At 35.6% G+C, this 23,637-nt stretch overlaps 1 protein-coding gene across 2 annotated transcripts in view; it reads left to right on the top strand.

Moving 5' to 3' along the window:
- Positions 1 to 23,637, top strand: part of GALNT13 (polypeptide N-acetylgalactosaminyltransferase 13) — a 458,838-nt gene that overhangs the window by 265,271 nt on the left and 169,930 nt on the right. For both annotated transcript variants that reach the window (XM_088022151.1, XM_088022150.1), the window contains exon 6: positions 5,668 to 5,785. In XM_088022151.1, the coding sequence (XP_087878277.1) occupies positions 5,668 to 5,785 (118 nt within the window). The remainder of the gene's footprint in view (positions 1 to 5,667; positions 5,786 to 23,637) is intronic.

Raw genomic sequence — 23,637 nt, 5'->3', positions numbered from 1 at the left:
TTACTTTTTGGAATCCTTTCCTATAGTCCACATTATTACAAAGCTTTGTATCTTTAATTCTAAAATACTACCAAACTCAATCCCCAAAACTTCTACTAGATGACAAAATCCTGGAATGAGCCAAGGCATCTTTGTTACTTATCAGGGTAGCAGACATGAAGAAAGAATTATTTTTGTAATTTTAGAAATAAAATTTCAGGTGATTTTAACTTACAAATACATGCTTTGTGGCCATGAGGATACATGCTTGTTTGTTTATTTCACTTATTTAACAAATATCTATTAATAGTCTAATAATATTAAACCAATATATTAGCTATATGTATAAAAGTGGTAAAATATATGCAGAAATAAATGTAATACTCAGAAAGAAGTAAAAAAGTGCCTTGAGAAGAAAAAGAGACTGAGGGCTACTGAAGGAGGCAGAAGGGGAGGATTACATCCAGACTGGAGGGACAGGGGCTGTACTGAGGGCAGGCTGCATGGAATGATAGTCTTTGGCCTAAGAATAGAGCAGGTGTGAACATACACCAGAAGCTTAAAAAGGGAAATCCAAGTGACAAGTGGATGTAGACACGTGCACCGGGGTGGGAAAGTTACTATGAACAGCTAAGCACTTTGAATATAGGGAAATAGTTAAAAGGAATGGAGATGCTCTTTGGGTGGCACCGCATCACTGATGCCACAATAAGGAGCTGGAATTTCTTCTTTTTTTTTTTTTTGAGAGAGAGAGAGAGCGTGCACGAGTGGCAGGGAGCAGGCAGAGGGAGAGAGAGAGAGGATCTTAAGCAGGCTCCATGCTCAGTGTGGAACCAGACACAGGGCTTGATCTCACAACCCTGAGATCATGACCTGAGTGGAAATCAGTAGTCAGATGCTTAACCACCAGAGCCATCCAGGCACCCCTGGAATTTCTTTCTTTTTTTTTTTTTTAAGATTTTATTTATTTATTTGACAGAGAGAGAGAGACAGCGAGAGAGGGAACACAAGCGAGCAGAGTGTGAGAGGGAGAAGCAGGCTTCCCGCAGAGCAGGGAGCCTGATGCGGGGCTCGATCCCAGGACCCTCATGACCTGAGCCAAAGGCAGACGCTTAACAACGGCACCCAGGCGCCCCTGGAATTTATTTCTTAAAATAGGTATTTAAACATCTGGTAAACAGTTTCAGAAGAGTTTTGATTTAGAGAGATTAATCTGGCTATGGTCTGTAGAATAAATTTTGGAAGCAGCAGACTCTAGAAGCAGGAGGATTCCCCTAACAGAGTTAGAAATAAGAGGACTAAAATTGGATAGTGACCATGATAACAGAGAACAGAGATAAGAGTCAAAAATACTTTGGAAGAAAATACAAAGTAGGGGCGCCTGGGTGGCGTTGTTAAGCTTCTGCCTTCGGCTCAGGTCACGATCCCAGGGTCCTGGAATCGAGCCCCGCATCGGGCTCCCTGCTCAGCGGGAAGCCTGCTTCTCCCTCTCCCACTCCCCCTGCTTGTGTTCCCTCTCTCGCTGTGTCTCTCTCTGTCAAATAAATAAATAAAATCCTTAAAAAAAAAAAAGGAAAATAGGAAGTATTTGGGAAATGATTGAATGGGACACAGGAAAGAAAGTTACTAAAAGGGGTTTTATCCTTTTGTATTGAGATTCTGGAAGGAACTAGAGGACACTGAAGGAGAAGCATATATGGAAGAGTAGCACATGTCCAGTGCTATGTTTATACCTCGAGCAGACTCAAAGGAATTTTTTTTAAGAAAACATCTAGAAAGTAATTAGGAAAACACAAACAATGCAGAAAGAAGCAATGAAAAAAGGAAACACAGATTAGGACTCTGCCTCACAGATAGGACAGTTAAAGGACCACAGTGAAAGAGTTTATACAGGTAGAGAGTATAGGAAGGGGAAAGCTCCACAGAGAGGTCCTTGGGAAGACTACATAGTGGGAGAAAGGAGATAATTATTAAGTGCACACATCTACAAAACAATATTATAATTGTATCTTACAGTCATGTCACAAATAGGGAATTAAGAACTTGAGACAACCAGCAAGGAAAAGGAATAGGAAGGGATATCAATAAGAATCATAAAACGAGTAGGAAAAACCTCTCTGGAAAAAATGCAGTTGGAGTCAGGGGTGAAATGTGCTTTAAGCAGGGAGGCTGAATTGTGTTCAAATGCTTCCAAAGGAAGACATTTTAAGGAAAGCCTATTGAAGTTCAGAATCAACGGGGCCTTTTCAGAAAGAAGTTATGGTAGAGGTGGGAGCAGGATCCAGATTCCAGTTCGAAGGTCAAGAGGAGTTGAGGGAGTATGTAAAACGTATCCTTTCAATAAGGTTGCCAGTGAAGGGAAGAGAAAATACATATCCCTCGTTGGAATGAGTAGTAGGATGGAGTGAAGAACTATTTTGGTTTAGGATAGAACTTGATTGAGCAGTGTCATAAACTCAAGAGGACAATCTAGAAATGAAAAGCATAAAACATAAATGTAATAGTCAATGAGCAAGTGGCTGAAAGAGTAGTCAGAAAAAGCTGGCTGAAGGCAAAAGAGTGAATGTTAGCTCCCCATGAAGAAGGAGATACTCTTTCCTCCGAGGCAGGAGGAAGGAAGAAGCCACGAGAAGACATACACATACTGAGGTAGAGATAGGGGGAGTTTAGATTTCATGACCGAGGGAATTTTGATTTTATGCATTGCCTTAATCTCATTTTTTGAGAAGAGGCCAAAACTTTTAGATAAGAGTCGGCTAAAAAATGAGACAGATTAACACAAATGAGACAAATTAACACAGATAAAAAGATCGTTAGCTGTTTATAGGCTAAGCAGAGAGTATTTGGACTTGAAGTATTACCAGTTGACCTTGTCTTACTGCTTTTTCAATGATTCTCTGGCTCCTAGGAGCAGAAGTGGATAATGCAAGGGGAGGTTTACCCAGACACTGATATTTACAAAAAGAATTGGGTCAGATAAGGGAAGGACAGAGAATTTAGGATGCTACACTATTTTTGCTCACTGACCTGGCAGAACCTTGGAGAGAGAGTGAGAGGAGGGAAAGGAACAATTCCTGAAGAGGGTTATTATGTGAGAATAAGGAGTAGCTAAGGAACCCTAAACACGAAGGTAGAATAAAAAAGTGACTGTCATAGGATTGAAATAGGAGGGGTTAAAAAATAGAAAGTTGTGTTCAGAGAGGCAGATGTTGGGGGGTATAGCTCAGTGGTAGAGCATTTGACTGCAGAGAGGCAGATGTTGGAGTTCAACATCTTGGATCTGAAGTAGATTCAGATGATTTTGAAATGAAATGAGGGTGTGTATGGGAAGTCAAAACTAAGTGAGGGATGCTCAAGACCCATGAATGATTATCAACAACAGCGACGACGGAGACAACGATATACCACCTAACCTTATTAACTATTTGTTCTGTGCTAGGAACTGTGCTGAGTGCTTTACTTCTACTAACTCAGTTCATCTTTACCTACTGACTGTGTGGTAGGTAAGATTCACAGCCCTTGGGCTGATTACCCTCCTCCCCCACCAATGGATTGAATTGATTAATAAGGTTAGGCCGTATATAGGTTTTTAATTTTCTAGGCACCCTGAACACTTAAGGTTCACACAGGCATATGCAAACAATCCATTAAGGACAGTACAGAGCAGTTAACTTAGAATAGAACATGTTGCATAACACTGGCTATGGCTGTAGATATTATATAAGGCACAGTCTCTGGACTGTTTGAGAGAGCTAACATTGCAAATACAAAAAAAAAAAATCTTCCTAGGAGCATCTGTCTTCAGAAAATACAGGATTTTTTTGAGGAATTGTAATTTTATGCTCTTATTTTTGTTACTTTTTAAGCATAAGTGAAACTTTTGAGTCATTTTTATGGTTAAATATATAAATTATTTTAGTCATTTATTATACATTTCTCACATATTTTTAGGAATTACGAACAACTGTAAGATGAAATTCAATGCATGTATTTAAGCTAAATGCATTAGTACTTTATTAGTAAATAGAGAAGTGGGCAGGCACTCTGCACGGATCATTAAAAATGCATCACTTAACATTCTTACACACCTGGTTGCGTTATGATAAGATAATCGCAGCAATTTTTGTTCCCAGTTTTGTTAAATAGACTACTCAGCACTATTACACCTTGTATAGTTATTGCCACAGAATTCCAAAACCCCAATCAGGTGAGGGTCGTGGCTACTCCATAATTACCATCTGTTTAGCTATGTTAGTGTTTCTCATTATAACTCAGAAGGTCAATGATACTGTTCATGATGGCAAGGCAGCAAGACCAGAAGAAATGAAATAGTTCTGAGACTAAGGAGGCTCTGCTACTCCAGCTGATGGACAGTTAATTGCTTGAGTGTAAAACAGTGAGAACACTGGGAGAAATAGAGAACTTTGCCATATGGTTGATTTCCAAGTACAATATTATTTGGTGGTTTTTCAATAAACTACATTGTTCAGTTAGAGAACATGAGCATATCCTGTGGCAGAAGAAGATATAATCTCTAAAAAAGCAACATTTGTTAATTTTTTCACAATCTCAGACTACTTGGATGAACATTCCAAATCCCTTAGACCGGTGTTACTCCTCTTTAGCAGCACATTAGAATCACCAAGGACTTTACACATTACCAAAGGTGTGGCCCCACCCCAGGCCACTTAAATCTGAATCTGTGGAGGGTGATACCCAAGCATGGAAATGTGTTTTCTAAAAGTGCTTTGGGGGCCTCTAATGTGCTAGGAAGGTTTAAAACCGCTATTCTACAATTAACATTAAAAAATAATAATTATCAGTATAGATAGATCCATTTGTGAAAAACTAGAATTTTCTTTTTTAGTTTCAGTTCGTACTGCTTATATAGGAAGACTTGCATAGTTCATATATTAACCATTGACTTTAATTAATCTTTTAAAATTAATTAATGAGTAATCCCTTGAAAAGTTAACATCTGACTTCTTAGTTCCTATAGAGAAATTTCGAATGTGAGAATCGAAAGGCATTTATTCCTAGGAAAACATTTTAGAATCTGTGCAAAATGTTCTTCTAAGCATATGGGATTTATGTTTATCCATAGGGCCATGTGATTAACTCTATCATTTTACTTGAGTAAAGAGAAGAATAAACAAATACATGTAAAGCTCTTACCTTAAAAAAAATACTTCCGTAAATATCGTTAGATACTTATTGCCTATAAACATTTTATGGTGTTTAATATTTTTCATATTTAAATAGATCAGATATTTTCAGAGAAACCCTTTCCACAGGTTTTTAGAATTCACATTAAAATGTTTTATAATTAGGTGACAAAAGATCACAACTGGTAGGGCTAAGAGCACTAACTTCTCTTCACGATGCCTTTCAGAAGGAATATAATTGCCCCCCTCATAAGTGGCCAGTGTTCCCTCCATATTATCTTTTTGATCACCTGTAAGAAAAATATAGACTAATCTAAATTTAGTTTTACAGAAAATGTGAAATAAAATGCTACTTATTAATTTTTTAAAACCTCTGACACCTTGGCTCTGTTTCCAGTTTGAGATTTTTGAGTACTATATTTTTTTTAATTTAAAATGTCTCAAAACTATTTGCTATAGTCTCATTAAACTCCACACATTGTTTTCAAAAGATATTCTTTTCTTTTTGTTTTTTTTCAACTAGGACCCCTACTATGGCTGGTGGCCTATTTTCTATTGACAGAAACTACTTTGAAGAGATAGGAACTTACGATGCAGGAATGGATATCTGGGGTGGAGAGAATCTTGAAATGTCTTTTAGGGTAATTGCATTTTACTTTATTTTTTTAACTCTGAACACACTATGCTGTAGCATGCACATATAGACCCAGTAATTTACTGTCAAATCTTTTTTGTGTGTGAAGTGATGCAAATTACTGATCAGTTGGTCATTTTAATACTTATTTAGAAGCTTTGCTAGAGTTTTTTGCATGCAATATTTACTGTTAAATGGGAAATTATAGCTATTTTTAAAGTTTTCAAAAATAATTCCTTTATTCATAGTACAAAGACATTGGGGCTTTCAATTTTTGAAATAAAGAAGGGCTTTATTTCTTATATAAAGCATTACCCTATAAAATCGCATTGTGTTTTTGAACTGAAACTTGGAAGTATTTATGTTACCTGAATTTGCAAGTGCTGCCTGAAGTTATTCTCAAATACCTTTAAGAATAACGCATGGTCAAAGGAACTCTGGATAATTCTGCAAGTAGCATGATTGATTTCACAGTTATAGACATTATTGTTTGATGAATCAGTTTGAATAATGCAAATTCACTTATTAAATGGCCTTCCAAGCAAATTAAAATTAAGGATTAATCCTTCATGCATATGATATTGGAAAGCATATGAATAATTTTTATATTTTGTTATATTTGGAAATCTAAAAAGCAGACACATGTGCCTTCATGCTAACAAATGATAAGTGCTGCAATACTGTTTTTTCTTCAAACCACATATATTATTATTTTTAAATTAATTAAGTTAATAATACTGTTGTTTTCTTTCTTCCTGGAATTTAACATGAAATATTCAAAATGCTGTATTGATTTTGCCAAAATTGTGTAATAAAATTATTAGAGTTTAGATATAATTATGAAGTGCCAGAGTTACGACTTTTAATTTCTCATTTAGAAAGTAAAGTTTGTTTTTCACTAACAAAATATAAATATATGATGTGTAAGAAAAGTTAAAATTTGAGAATAAAAATTACTTTGAATTTATATAATGTGGAATTTAGTGGATCTCAATAATCTGAATTATTTTAGAACCATTAGAATGGCCTTCTTATACAATTTTTTGCCTATAAACCTTCCTTATAGCCAAATGTCTGAGAACATCATTAGCTAATGGAATTGTATTCTTTCCATATTTGCTTATGTACTTATGGTCAGATTAGAACTTGCCCCACAAAATTTAGCACCATACTCAGGAATGTTTTCTTGACATCAGGCACATGATATATCTTTCACAACTTTTAGGGACATTGGGGGACCCAACCTTTCACTTGGTGTAGTTCTCAAAGTGCAGAAAATAAGAGGTGACAGTTAAAAAAAGAACAGAAGAGTGGAAGGAAGGAGGGAGGGAAGGAAGGAAAGAAGGAAGGAAGGCAGGCAGGCAGGCAGGCAGGAAGGAAAGAAAGATGGGAGGAAGGCAGGCAGTATATTCAAAAGCTGAAAAAAAAAATTTGCTCTTACCCTGGGATGTAGCAATGAGAGTATTTACCCATTCCTTAATCAATGTTCCTTTGATATTGTGCTGGGATTATATAAGGAAAAAAATCAATATAGCAATATTGCTATTATCTGTGATCCTATTGCCCAGGTTTTTTTCCTTTTTCTCCTCTTTTCTCCTCACCTGTTAAGCTTGATTCTCTGCCTTTCATCACATAGCTTCCATATCGGATGGATGTTCTTTATCTAACTAATTGAAAGATATGTGAGGGAGCAGCTTAGTGGAGTAATATGAAAAACCAGGAGAACATGATCAGAAAATACAACAGACATATAAGTGCACCAAAAAAGAAGATTGGGGAATATGGTAGGTGAAACAGATACCAGAGGGACAGAGTGAATGCAACTGGTGGCCATAAGAATGATCAAATTCCAAGAAAATGACACAAGAGGTTAGTTGTGATTGGTTCTTTGACATTATGAAGAAATAAAGCACAGTAACATCCCCTTGTCTGTGGTTTCGCTTTCTGCGGTTTCAGTTACCTGCAGTCAACTGTAATCCAGAAGCAGATGATCTTCCTTCTGATGTATTGTCAGAAGGTCAACAGTAGTAGCCTAATGCTCTGTCACAGTGCCTACATCATTTACCTCACTTCATCTCATCATGCAGACATTTTATCATCACATATCATCACAAGGGTGAGTACAGTACAATAAGATATTTCCAGAGAGAGAGAGACCACGTTCACATAAATTTTATTATAGTATATTCTTATAATTGTTCCATTTTATTATTAGTGATTATTGCTAATCCCTCACTATGCCTAATTTATAAATTAAACTTTATCATAGTTATGTATATAGAGAAAAAAGCATAGTGTATATAGGGTTTGGTACCATTCTTGGTTTCAGACATCCACTGGGGGTCTTGGAAAATATCACCCATGGATAAGGGGGACTACTGTAAGAAGTGACTGGTTTGAATAATTTAAAATGTACCACTGGCTTTAGTTTCCCATATGCTTTCAATAGAAACAAAATATATATTTTGCTTTCTATTTATTTGACTCTTTTCTTTTTATTACTTGAATGTAAATGTGTTCTTAATAGTACTCTAGCTGAGGAAGATATTGAGTAAGAGAAAATGCTAGAAGAGTATATTAGCAAAAGAATGAGACTGCCCCTTTAGAATAATTTCATGACAAGATATGTGACCTAATGAAATAATAATACGTTGAGGATTTAAAATCAGAAAATCTGAGGCTAATATCCAGGTCAATCATTATACAACAGACATATATTGAGCCTGTAGTATGTACTTTACACTTTTCAGATGCTGAGACTACAAAAATAGATAAGGCATGATGATTTTACTCTCAAAGAACCACATTTCCTTGAGAGAGATACATAGGTATTATTGACAGTTAAATGTGATTATTTTATAAAAATATGTATGAGATTTTCTTGTCTCTGTCATGTTAGTATAGGCAAATCACTTAACCTCCACTGTGAAAAGGTGAATATAATAATAGTGAAGTTAATGTTTTGTACCTCTAGTCTATGTAGGTAGGGTAAGTAAAAACCATAGAAATATTAAGGGCTTACAAAATATTAGGAGTTTGGCTGGCCCTAAGGAGTTCAAGCCAATCCAAAGGAATGTATTTGTGTGGATTGATTTATAAATAGTATCACTTGATCTTTGATGCCCAGAGTATTATAAGTACTGAGAGATGTTGAAAATGTGATGAACATACAGACCTCCCAAGAAAGATACATTCTATCTCTTTGACACAATGAGTTTGCATACAGTTTCAAAAGGTTGAAGAATCCCTTGACTTCACAGGATAAACATCTTTAGCATAAAATAATAGTGACTTCTAATACTTATATAAAGCTTATAAGCAAAATAGCTGAGAATTGGACTCCAGCATTCTGAGACCAGTGGCTATGTTACTCTTATACCACTACTTCCCCATTACAATTTATATCTTCATAACGTGACAGTCCTAACAGCTGATAGTATTTTCAGGAGGGGAGGGAGGAGCTAACAAGCAAATGTAATCTTCCCCCACAGTTCTGAGATAGTTGTCTCATCTAGTGATCTCATCCTCCTCTTACAGGCTTTAGCCTCTTATAGTAGATGATACACATCCAGTAGCAGTGTGAGTGTGTACAGGCAGATCCTAATGCTTCTGAAAACTTGGTCTCATATATTGCTCTCCACTCCATTACATAACAACCCAAATAACATAAATCCTAAGAATACTGTGTAATATTTGTTGAGTTCTTATTCATTAGTTGTAGGGGATACAATAGTGATCAAAACAGACAAAACTGTGTGTCCTTATGGCACTTATATTTTAGTGGAGACAAACAATAAACAAAAGAAATAAAATGTGTTAATATATTAAGGATAAGTGTTAAAGAGAAAAAAAATAAGGGAAGAGGAATATGAAATGGTAGATGTTGGAGATGGGTAGGGCTTGAAATTTTAATAGGAAGAACTCTGAAATGAATATCCATATAACTGATGACAAAATGAACCCAGTATGGTACGAATTTGCCCCTATCAAAGGAGTCATCTATCTTTAAATGATATTCCTGATGCCACCGTAAGTACTACCCAATAAGCATTATCACCAAAAGTCCTTGCCTTTCATGAGCAATAGCACAGGAGCGGTATTCCCAATGTTTTGTCCATCTTAAAATGAGATAATCTGCCACTGTTGAACCAATTGAGGTCATAGAGAAAGAGAGTAAGAAGACAGAGGAGCATTTGACTTCTATGAGAGGTAGACTAGTGGTTCTAAGAATGGGAGCCAGGCGGCCTCGGTTCAAGATGGCTGGAGCACTTCCCGGCTGTATAAATTTGGATAAGGTAGCGTGTCTTCTAAGCTTTAGTTTGTTTATATCTGGAACAAGGAAAATTGTAACACTTTCCTGATACATTTTTGGGGGAGATTAAATGAGATTTTATAGATAGTGCTAAGCACCCTACTTACCGCACATGAAGTGTGTCATAAATGGCAGCTTTTATTCCTGCAGTGCTTGTAAGCTGTGCAGCTTTGAGCAAGTCACGAAGCTCCTGAGCATCACTTAGTAACAACCTTGACCTTAGTAATCTCGCCTTGACTACAGATAATCAAATGGAGAACATATATGAAAATCCCTTTAAAACAAGAATACGCAATACATACATAAAGTGCTCCTGCTCTAAGAGTTAGTCAAGGTGTGGTTCTAAAACTTCCCTGCCCAGAAAAGAGATTAAATTTTAGAAAAGAAAAGAAAAAAAAAAAAAAACTTTCTTTTCAGACTGCTGCAATATCCTTTGAGGTAACTACAGACATCCTAAGAACCTAGACATTAAATATTTACCCATATTCATATTATTGAAATAAAACACTCGATTACCAAAAAGCGTCATCTAGACTTGATGTAACAGGTACAAGGTTTACACACACAGATGCACACACACCTGAATCAATCAAAAAATGGACAAAATATATGAAATAAGAGTTTCAAGACACTGGATAGCAGGTCACAGAGAATAATGGTCTGAGAGATGGAAATCAAAAAAGGAGAGCCCTAAGTTTTCCTCAGCTTACTGTCTTGAGAAAGTGTCTAGATGTCAGCAACAAAAGGGGGACCTCGGCAGATCCCAGCCAACTCCTGAGTTGAGAAGATGAAGCAAAATGTCTGGGAAGACCTAGGCAGCTAGAATTTGGTGTACAGAATACTGGAGAGGAGAGAGTTGCAAAGACAGAACTCAGGAGATATTGAGTGCAGATCAGCACATGGGTGTGAGAAAACAGCTAAGATTGAGGAAAAACCATCAGCAAGATTAGAGGTCTCATTGCCCAGTGCTCACTTAGGACCAGCAAGAGTGCCTGTACTCTCCAGCCAGGGTGATTCATGGGATGTGGAGAAAGATGAATATTGGGAAACTATATAATACACTTCTAAATAGCCCATGGATCAAAGAAGCAGTCAAAAGTGAAATTAATCATATTTTTTCGCTGAATGAAAATGAAAACGCAACATATTAAAGTTTGTGGTACCACTAAAGCAATACTTAGTGGGAATTAATAGCACTAAACATCTATATTAGAAAGAAGAAACTAAGATCTAAAATTAATGACTTCAGCTTCCCCCCACCTTCAGAAAATAGAGAAAAGGAGAGTAATCCCAAAATATATAAGAAAAAGGAAAAAATAAAGATTTGAAGTGGAGATTATGAAATATAAAAGAGGAAAAGTTTAGATGAAAGCAAGGAAATCAAAAGCTGTTTCCTTGAGAAGATCAATAAAACTGATAAATTTCTAGCCAAACTTAATTAGAAAAATAGAAGACACAAATTACCAACATTGAGAATGAGCAATGTAACCTCATTATGGACCCTACAGATATTTAAAGGGTAATAAAGTAATATTATTAACAACAGTATGGCAATAAACTTGACAATTTTGATAAAATAGACTGCTTCCTGAAAAGACACAAACTATCAATGCTTACAAGAAAAAAATATATCAAGCAAATACCCCAAAATCTAGTAAGGAAATGAAATTTGTCATTTAAAAAAAATACTTTTTACAAAGGAAACTCTGTTGTCAGATGACTTCACTGGTGGATTCTACCAAACGTTGGGTAAAATAAGAACAGTTCTACACAAATTTCAGAAAATTGAAGAAGACGTACTACCTTCCAACTTGAACTATGAGGTCAGCATTGCTCAAATAGCAAAACCTGACGGACATTACAAGAATGAAAACAAATCAGTAGAGAAAGGATAGTTTTTCAACACATAGTGCTGGAACAACTGGATATCCATGTAGACAAAAATATCTTAAATCCATACTTCACACTATATAAAAATTAATTCAAAACATAAAACCTAAAATTATAAAATTGTAAAAGAAAACATAAGAGAAAAACTTTTCTGACCTCTGAATAGCAGCCCATAAAAGTACAAATTGGCAAATTAGAGTTCATCAAAATGAAAAATATTTGCTCTTCAAAGCCACTGTCAAGAGACTGAAGGGATAAGCTCCTGACAGGAAGAAACTGGCAACAAATAATTTACCTGATAATGGACTTGTGTCCAGAAAAACAAAACAAAACAACCCCCAAAACTAAGCAAACGGAAAAACTCTCTCAAAACTCAGTGATAAGAAAAAAAAATCAAACCAATAAAAGTGACTCAAAGATTTGAACACATACTTCATGAAGGCAAACATAAAGATGGCAAGTAAGCACATGAGAAAATCCTTAATATTATTAGTTATTAGAAAAAATGAAATTAAATCCATAATGAAGTCACACTACCCATCTATTGGAATAGCTATGATCAAAAAGGACCATAGTAGTTAGAATTTGGAAGAACATGAAAAGGAGGTGGGGATGTAAATGGTAACAATAACTCTGGAAAACAGTTTTACTCATTCCTTTTTTTTTTTTTAATTTTATTTATTTGACAAAGAGAGACACAGAGAGAGAGGGAACATAAGCAGGGGGAGTGGGAGAGGGAGAAGCAGGCTTCCCACCGAGCAGGGAGCCCTATGCGGGGCTCGATCCCAGGACCCTGGGATCATGCCCTGAGCCGAAGGCAGATGCTTAACGACTGAGCCACCCAGGTGCCCTTCTTTCTTTTTTTTTTTTAAGATTTTATTTATTAATTTGACAGGGAAAGAGAGAGCACAAGCAGGGGGAGCCGGAGAGGGAGAGGCAGGCTCCCCAGTGAACACGAAGCCCAATGCAGGGCTCAATCACAGGACCCTGGGATCATGACCTGAGCTGAAGGCAGATGCTTAACCGACTGAGCCACCCAGGCACCCGGTTTTACTCGACTTCTTAAGCAACTCCTAGGTATTTACTCAAAGGAAAGGAAAGCATATGTCCATACAAAGAGATGTATACTAATGTTCACAACAGTTTTATTTGCAATAGCCAAAAGCCAGAAACAATCCAAATGTCCATTAAAACGTGAATGGTTAAACTGTGGTTTGTCCATACATGGAATACTACTCAAAAAAATAAAGGAACTATTGATACACCCTACAACATTCTGAATTTTGAAATAATTGCATTGAATCAAACAAGTCAGACAAAATAGATTACATACTGTATGAGTCAATTCATATAAAATTTTAGTAACTGCGAGCTAATCCATAAGTGACAAAAAGCAAAGTTGTCTAGGAACAAGGTATTGGGAGGGGAAAGGAGAGGTAGAAGGAGGGAACACATGAAAACTTTTGGAGGTAATGGATATATTTGTTTATCTTGATTGTGATAATGGTGTCAATTATGCAACTTAAATTATGCAGTTCAATGTATGTTAATTACACTTCAATATAGCTGTCAAAATATTCGCAGACACACACAGACACACTCTTTCTCTCTCTCTCCCCACTCCTCTCTCTGCAGATATTCACCAAAGAGAAAGAAATGAAGAGAAAATGTAATTGATGGTATCTAGTAACTATAGACCTCTATACTTAAGATTCTTACTATATGTTAGCCCAGTTACTTTTAAATACCCTGTTGATGGGAGTCTAGCAATCTATCTGTCAGGACAGTTGTGTGGATTAAATGAGATTTATTGAAATTTTTAATAAGCTGTCCCGTACTCTGGAAATATTAATTTTATTATCGTCACCCTTAAAATATAAGCAATTTTTTCAATAGCCAGATTTTTTAATCAGCAGGATGGAATTTTAAGTGTCCCAATTTTCTTTTTCTTCCAAATCACAATGAAAACAGTGGTATATTTATCTGAAGGATATAACCAAGTGAAATATCTTATGATGTGAAATCCATTTATTTCCAAATTGCACAAGCAATGAAGTGGAAAAGGAATGAGAGCTGACATAATAAATAATGGAAAATGAAAGGCAAAGGTTCTTACTGAGCAGAAGAGTATGGTAAATGAGGCAAAGAAGTTTGTAGATTTTGGGGGGATTGTAATATGCTAGTTCTTGGAAGTATTTAAAGAAAGTAAAGAACTTTCTAGAAATACCCACACAGTTCAAATATTGGCAAGCAAAAATGTCAGTTATAATAATTTGTTAGACAGAAATAAATTTAGACAAAAGTCTTTTTATTTCTGTTAGAACTCTATGTTTTTTAAATTTGAGCAGAGTGGATTGTCAGTGTACTAAACTTGACTGTGTTTGTTTATTTGGCCAGTCATAGAAACTGGACTATAATAAAAATATTTCAGTTAAGTGAACTTAATCTCACCAAGTCCATGTGTTATCCACGATTTTGGTGGCTGTGGTTTTATGGAACCCTTTTCTCTAAATTTAATAAAGCACTCTCTTAATGTTAATATAGAGATTTCTTAGCCTCTTCCCCCCACAGCTTTATTGAGATATAATTAACAAAAAATGCATATATGTGATGTTTACAACATGATGATTTGATAAACATATATATTGTCAAATGATTACCACTATCACACTAATTTACATATCCATCACCTCACATAGTCACCGTATGTGTGTGTGTGTGTGTGTGTGTGTGTGGTAAGAACATTTAAGATCCACTTACATCAAAATTCAAGTATATAATACAACATTATTAACTATAGTCACCATACTGTACATTAGAGCTCAGAACTTATCTTATAACTGAGAGTTTTTACCCTAATAGCGTTTTTTTTTTTTTTTTAAGGCTGGGGGGATTGTGATGCATGCCTGGCTCAGTCAGTGGAGCCTGGGACTCTTGATTTGGGGGTTCTGAGTTAAAGCCCCACGTTGGATGTAGAGATTACATAAAAATAAGACCTTTAAAAATAATAAAAATTTTAAAAAGGTAGAAGGTGGGATGCCTGGGTGGCTTAGTGGGTTAAGCACCTGCCTTCGGCTCAGGTCATGATTCCAAGGTCCCGGGATCCAGTCCCGTATCAGCGGGAAGCCTGCTCCCCCTGCTTGTGTGCATGCACTCTCTCTCACAAATAAATAAAATCTTTATTTAAAAAAAGGCTAGGAGGTCGTAAACTGAGATCATGTTCATGTATAGCCTGGTTAAAGAATATAAACCAGTATTAATGATTATTCAATCCGGCAAACTTCCCTCTGGTTACCTGTTTGGTGTAGAGTACACCTAAAACACATTGCAAATAGCTTGAATTTTTAGCTTCTGTGCTTATAATTAGATCTTCTGGCATCTGGACCACCACTATATCCTCAACCATTGTTTAAACATATCTGTTTATTCAATCACTTTATTCTTTGTTTAATTGAAAGCACAGAATAAAATATCTCTAAGTAAAAGGTAGCTGAGATATTGTTCCTAAGACTGTGTTACATCTATTATATATTTTTAAGGATTGGGTCAGTAAGAGCCATATAATGATATTCAACTAAGGTTTCTACAAAGGACTCTATGTTTCCAAAATAAATGTGTTAGAATTCTGTTCTGAATGTTAATTATAATAAATACCTGATTTCATATGGTCTCTTAGAAAAAACAAGTGAACAACAGGAAATTAGGTATTAATCAAACTTTAGCAAACATTAACAGAAATTGTTTGGCTTTTTAAGTTAAAATAGTCTCAGGCTTGGTTATTTTGATGTAATAACTATACCTCTTCATTTAAACTTCATTAAACTTTCCAGTTCACAAAACCAGATATGAGAATAAACTTGTGTTAAATAGTCATCATTGTGATTCTTCACCTTGCAAACATACCAAACGGAGACATCGTTTTAGAAATATAAGGCATTGTAGGAGACTTAGGTACACCAGAAGTTGTTATTAATCTCTGGCTCGTTTTTATAGTCACATAATTATCTTTTAAAGTGATATTTTTTGGAAAAATAATTCTTCTGAGTTGTCAGTAGCACTCACAATCTAAGGTCTTCTTGAACTAATAGTATTTACTACTTTTTTTCACAGCCTCTCTCAGTCTTATCACATGAGTGTTTCTGTGGAAAATGTAAACATATACTATATTCATCAACCTGGAAATATACTCATCTAATGTCTGTCTCCTTCTGTCTACACTCTGTTTATTCTATCTAATTTATGTGTATGTGAGTCTATATGAGTGTGAATAATTAAATATTTATGAAGAGCCAGAATGTGAGTCTTTAGTAGCAGTTATTGTAAAGGATATAATGTGACAATAAATATATGAATTTTAAAAGTTTACAGCATAGGGGCGCCTGGGTGGCTCAGTTGGTTGAGCGACTGCCTTCGGCTCAGGTCATGATCCTGGAGTCCCGGGATCAAGTCCCACCTCGGGCTCCCTGCTCAGCAGGGAGTCTGCTTCTCCCTCTGACCCTCTTCCCTCTCATACTCTCTTTCTCTGTCTCTCAAATAAATAAATAAAATCTTAAAAAAAAGTTTACAGCATAAATAGTCTGTATTGCAAATGAGGGCTGAGTGGTACTCACCAGACATCCTGTAGGAGTTGGGACTCAAATAATTAAGAGAATTAGGGAATTATGAAACCCTGGAAGATGGGTAGGAATTAAATGCATAGAAAGAGGAAGAAATTGAATGAAAATAATATAAAATAATACATTTTCAATTCCATAAATGTATAAGGCAGAGATAAATCATATTTTTATAAGATTTATTCAGAAATACACCTTGGAAATATATTTTATTCAAAGATCACTCTAAGTGTTGTTCTATCTTCTTGGATTAAACTATTTAATAGAATTAAAAGTATACCAAAGAGAAATCATTGATTTCTGAAGTATGATAAAAACATCTTTGACAATATTGTACTTAAAACAAATACGGTCACATTTCAAACATTCTAAGCAGAATCTCTCTGTATATATTCAATAGGCCACGTATACCTGGCTTTTTTAGTGAATTTTAGGTCATTAAGAAACTAACAATCTGCATTAGAAACAAGTATCTGAAATATTGGATAACACACTCCAATCCTGTGACTGTTGATCCTTCCCTGCTAATATACACAAATATCTCATACATACCCACATTTGCTATAAAAATCTTTATGATCCTTCTGATTCTAAATAGAAAGGGCCTCAATTTAACTGCTTGAATTTATGGCAATGAAAAGAGTTATATGAAGAATGTTAATGTGCTCAGAATTATTGCACAGAAAAGTCTGACACCTACTATTATGGCCAGATTTTGCTAAAGCCTCCCATTAAGTGTACTCAATCACACACACATGCAAGTGGTGCTGAGAAATAAGGCAATTATCCTACTGATTTACATTTGAAGGGCATCTAAAATATTCTGATAATGAAATGTTTTACTTTCTTTTTGTATCTAAATATATGCTGCTGTGAATTAACTTTGACTATTTATTTTCCAAATTAGGTTCTATTTTTTCTTTATGGAAAGGGCAATTGGAAGTAAGTAACTTCTAAAAAAATTTCTAGTACTGAAATTTTAAGAATCATTGATATATGCTGGGCTTGATTAAATGAAATAAACCTGACATTAAATTCAAATAAAATTCGCAATGTTAGTTCAGAAAATGTGCTAATGGTAATTTAGTCTTGTGATCTTACGCTAGAGGAAGATGACAGAAAATAAATGAGTAAAGAAAATTACTCCATTAATTCCAGATAATGACAAGTGCCTTGAATAAAATAAAATGAGAGGCAGAGCCCTGCATCACTTTAGAGTGGACAGGGAAGACCTCTAAGGAAGCATTTTAGTTAAAACCAAACTGACAGGGAGAATTCAGCTGTGCAAGGATTTATTTAGAGGGGGCACAATCAAGGTAGAGCATAATGCAAGAGAGTAAATACCAATGGCCTGGGGCTCCTGGGTGGTTTAGTCAGTTAAGCATCTGACTCTTGATTTCAGCTTAGGTCATGATCTCAGGGTCCTGAGATTTGGCTCAGTGCTGGGCTCAGAGCCTGCTTAAGATTCTCTCTTAATCATAGAAAACAAACTGAGGGTTGCTGGAGGGGAGGGGGGCTTGGGTGATGGACATTAAGGAGCACACGTGATGTAATGAGCACTGGGTATTATAGACTGACGAATCACTGAACTCTGCCTCTGAAACTAATAATACACTTTATGTTAATTAATTGAAGTTAAATAAAAATAAATAGGTTAAAAAAAAGGTTCTCTCTCTCCCTCTCCCTCTGTCCCACTCCTCTACCCCCCAGCCCCCACTCATGAGCACATGGACTCAATCTCTTAAAAAAAGTACACAAGGCCTTAGGCACCTATGAAATGATGAGCTGAATTCTGATATTCCAAGTCTTTAGGATCACAAATATCCTAAAGCTTTTGGTGAAGTAAAGCTTTCTTTTTCAAGGGCTAAGAAATAATCATTGTCGGGGCACCTGGGTGGCTCAGTCGTTAAGCATCTGCCTTCCTTCGGCTCAGGTCATGATCCCAGGGTCCTGGGATCTAGCCCCGCATCGGGCTCCCTGCTCCGTGGGAAGCCTGCGTCTCTCTCTCCCACTCCCCCTGCTTGTGTTCCCTCTCTCGCTGTCTCTCTCTCTCTGTCAAATAAATAAATAAATAAAATCTTAAAAAAAAAAGAAATAATCATTGTCTCAGCACAATATTTGGTTGATTGATTTATTCAGCCAATAATTAATATGTACCTGCTGTGTATTAAGCACTGTACTAGCTACTAGAGACAGAGATATAGAAATGAACAAAACAGGCAGCCAGGCCGTGCTTTCTAGGAGTTTATTTGTTGATGAGGCTTTACATTTAAATAGCACTTCATAGAATTCTTTTATATATATGATTATAATGCATCTCAGCATGGGTTAAAATATGAGGAATTTTTTCCCAATTAGTTTGATCTATAATGCCTTTTGTAATGTTTGCATTATACTTCAGATTACCTCTGTGTAGCAGCCAGGTGTCAATCTACCCTCATTTTACCCATCAATCAATATAAATAGTTTTATACTTAGACCTGCATTAGACACTGTGAATGGTATATATAAGAGATGTAGCTCTTGCTGTCTCTTAGAAAGTCCAGTATGGTCTAGGTATTGTCTGAAAGTGCAGATATAAAGTGCATCTAGTTCAAAAGAAGGAAAGATTTCTGTGATCTAGCATAGTCAGGGAAGAATTCATAAATTAAAAATCCAAGGGTCTTTTCATGTAGACAGCAGGGCAAGAGGAGAACAGGGGCTAGAAACCAGCAAGCTCTCAGATCTATACTCCTGTGGTCCTCCTTTGTGCTTTGAGCCATACTTAAGTTTAGGCTAGAATATCTGGTCTCCCCACCTTGTGTTTTCCCTCATGAAGATTACATGAATAACATATAACTAAATCATGAAATATGTATTTTGCAGAACTAGGATTCAAGTGACAGAATTAATAAAGTTTCCATTAAAAACTGATGAAATTGAACTGATTATTTTTATATATCTATATTTGATCCCTTAAAGATTTCTAGGACAGATTTCCAAAATTCTTGTTTCTATATATGTGCATTCAGTTGGGAAACCTGTGCCCCTTACTAGCCAAAATTAATGCATTCAAAATTGAATTCATGCACTTTTTATTAAAGAGCTAAATTTAAATCTCTATGGTAACTACTGCAATAAATGTGCAACATCTTAAGCTATGATTATACTGTCACACTTAGTGATGTCTATCTTAAGTACATGACTACCAATCGTTTTACTGTTGTTCTAGTCAACCAGAAATGTAGTTAAAAAAGGAAACCAATTATGACATTTATTTAAATAAGCTGACTGATTTCAGCAATAACATTCTAGATACTAGGAATGATTCTTTTGAAGGTGTGAAATAATGTGGACGGAGGCCTTTGATCCAACTGTTCAGAAATTGAGTATTAAGTACCAGTAAAACTGAGTTTTAAGTATCATTTAAAAAGTAGTTGTAGATCTTTTTTTAAAATTTTATGGAGTTTTTATTTTATTTTATTTGGTATTTGTAGATTTTTAATGTGTAATTTTTAAATTACCCTTAAAAAATAAATCCAAATTAACAGCCTTCTACATCTGCAAAAATTCAAACTTGATGAATTAAAAATCCTTAAGATCCTTTATAATCAAACTAGTCACTGGTTTACACTGCAAATAGGATAAAATTGAAATCAAAATTTTGGTGTAGAATTATCAGCACTTCTTGAATGCTAAGATACGTTTCTGCATTAACTGTTTCTATTATCAAAAGTTTCACTACATTTTTCTACTCATTGCATTACTTAACAATCCAGCAACATGCAATTCTAATTTTTTTGGTTTTTTTCTCTATTTAATTGGTCAACTAAATTCTTTGTGTTTATATTTAAATCCTGTATTTCAACTGGCCAACTAATTTTATATTCTATATTTTTAATTGGTCAAACGAAGCTATTGGGGTATGAACAATTATCATACCTTCTATAACTCTTAAATTAACATAAGAAGATATAAATAAATTGTTCAAGGGCAAAGCATCCCACACAAATTCTATAATGATGTATCTAGATAGTGATTGGGACTGATGTAAGACACACTCCTTGATCGTTTCTCTGACCCTGCAAGAGAAAACCCCAGGAACTACAAACTTTCTTTTTATAGTTGGAGAAGAGAATAGAAACTCTTGGCTCTTTAAGGTCATGGAAAGTTAAAGACGTACCTGAAGAAGTTGGAAATGTGTTGCAGTGTCGAGGCAAAGTCTAGGGAAGGTGACAGATTTGAGAGTTAGCTTTACAGAATTTATAATTGAATGAGCGTGTGAGAATCGATGAGTTTGCCAAGAAAGAAAATAGGGAGAGCAGAATAGCAAGGCATGTCCTTAGGTGGCGCCTACATTTAGGGGTGGGAAAAAAAAAAAGAGAAACTGAAAGCTAAGTCACGGCTGTCAGAACAGAACAAATATATATCACAAAACCTTAGAAAGTTATGGTGATTTTCAACAGTGTCAAATGCTGCAAAGAAGCAAGAAAGAATAATGAAAGCTCATAAAAATCTTTATGAACAGTTGCAGATGATAGAATCAAGATACTAGAATATAAGATGTGAAGCAAATTGGATCGTGAGGATAGAGAAAAGAAAAACTCTTTAAGAAGTTTCCCAGTAAGTAGGAAAGAAAGTACATAGTAACTTGAAGGGTAAATATGATCAAACTAATTATTTTATATTTGCTATTCTTTTATTTTGTCATGGGGGTAAGATAAAATGTAAGCTGATAGGAAGGATTCTTAGAAAAAGTAGGTGATACTGAAAAAGAAAGAGGAAGGCACAATTGATGAGATAAATACTTGGCGGTGCTAAAAGAATATTATAGATACTAAAGGACATCTGTGCAACACTTTGTGGTTTGTACCAGTTTTTATGTTCATCATTTTTTTCCTGTGTCCTTACCAGAACACTGTGGGTGAGTTGTCATTACTGTCTTATTCTCTAAATAATGCTTTTGAGTTTCAAAGAGACTAAGTCATGTGGCTAGAAATTGGCAGGGCTGAACATCAGCCTCAGCCATGTCCTCTGATCCCAGTCCAGCCCTTTTCTACTCTGAGTTCAAGATCCCAAGGGCAGGTTTTAATTTTGAAGAGAAGAGTTGCCTCGTTTTCCTAGAGAAGAAACTAAGGCAATATGAGATGTTTCAAGGTGGAAATGCATAGAAAGTCAGGTCAGCTGTTCTTAAATTCAAAAAAAGTAGAAAGCCCGAAATTCTCCACAAACTGATATTGAGGTTTGATAAGAGGAGAAAGTTTTGGATAAAGCATATCTCCTTTAGCAAGCATTTTAACGAGCATTGATGTTCTCTATTAAACAACCTTTAAATGTCACAAGAATGACATCTTGCAATTCTAATGAAATAGAGACCAGAAACTTATCTTCACTGTGCCTAAACATCATATTTGGACAAATAAACTTTGCTCTGCATTCTCCTTGTTTGTGAGTAAGTGAGCAAAGTATCACACTAAATGTGGCTATTTTAGTGGTGGTTACTTCTTCACTCTTCTTTTAAAGTATGATATAGACTACATTTACTACTACCAATTTATTTTTAAAAGATCAAAAACTGTCAAAGTAGAGTATTATTTTCCTTCACGGTGGGTCTTATGGGTATTTGTAATGAGTGCTGGAGGTGACATCAATATGGATATTTTTATGTTTCACATTTATCTCACTAAGCATTTTATGGCAAAAAAAAAAAAAAGATGCCTGTAAGATGATTTTTGGAAAGTAATCATAGTTTTCCACTGATAGCATTAGAGCTTTATATGGGCTCCCTAGGGAAAGTATTTATCTGAAGCAAAACTTATAGCTTCCTATAAAAATGTCTCAGGTCCTTGACAAGAAATAAAATGTCTCTAGCTGACTAAAAACTAGGGAAAGAAAATTCTGTCCATGAAAGGATTACTGTTAGGATAAGTACCTCTTAAAACAGTTCTTTTCTTGTAGGCATGAGACACTACTCTTCAACTGTCAGATGCAAATTGATGATTGGACTTTAATATGCCCAGTACTAACAGTCACAGCTAGATGGGCTGTGAGCTACTTGAAGACAGGGATCCATGCTTTATTATTCTTCCTCTGTGCCCCAAAGCCCAGCCTGGTGCTTGACACAAACTTAATGGTTAGTGTATATTTGCCGAATAGACACCGGCCAAGGCCTGAAGAAAAATGCTTGAGAGGGGAGAGGTCATTTCCTCCTCTCAAGTTTATCCTGGGAACTTACATTTAAAAAGCATTTGACCACTTTACAATTTATACAGGAAATTTCATTTAGACTAAAATGCTACAGCCACAGTCAGGTGAGGTGGACAGTTTATAGATGGAGAGATTGAGTAACCGAAGGATAACTCTTTCTGAGGTACCAAGTTTTCTTCTCCTACCCCATCCAAGTTCTTTTTAAGTATCTCTGGCATCTGCAAGAGAGCAGGAGATGCCGCACACTGCAGCTGGGTACCCAGGTGGTCTACTGATATTCAAAGAGGACTGTTCTGGCATGAATTCTAGGGCAACATCATGCAGCTATCACGAGCTGCTCTGTGGCTAGAAGCAGCAGATGTTACTGGTATCTGACAGGCAGTCGGATCATCAGACATGGGAGGACACCAGTGTAAAATGCAAAATATCTGACCCAAATATGATTTAATAAATCACAGACCCTTTCCATCCAGTTCTCAAAAATCTCATCTACGTACAATTTTTTCACATTCAAGATGTATTCATAGGATTAATTGTACAATGAGAAAAGCACAAATTCCAATAATTCTACTTTTGTCTTAGTTACTATTCCCCTAAAATGCCCTGAAAATACTTCCAAAACCTTTAGTACTTACCACACTTTAAAATTATTGATAATTGAAAGATGAAAAAGTAGGACTGTCTCGCATATTATTTCTCTTGCTCGTTTTTTATGAATTACCTGCTTGCACCAATCTATGCTAATATAAAAAGCAATACTTTTTTGTGAATACGAAAAGCTAGATGCTGATTTTCTTAAGCAGAACCACCCCATATTACGCAGCATTTGCAGTATCTGGTAGGCTGCTTTATGTTCTT

This window comes from Eumetopias jubatus, unplaced genomic scaffold (assembly GCF_037043125.1).
Source record: "Eumetopias jubatus isolate StellerSeaLion01/CBP00866 unplaced genomic scaffold, mEumJub1_p1.0 scaffold_3, whole genome shotgun sequence".
Lineage (NCBI taxonomy): Eukaryota > Metazoa > Chordata > Mammalia > Carnivora > Otariidae > Eumetopias > Eumetopias jubatus.
The sequence above is the reverse complement of the archived record's forward strand: the minus strand, read 5'-3'. Positions and strand labels throughout refer to the sequence as shown.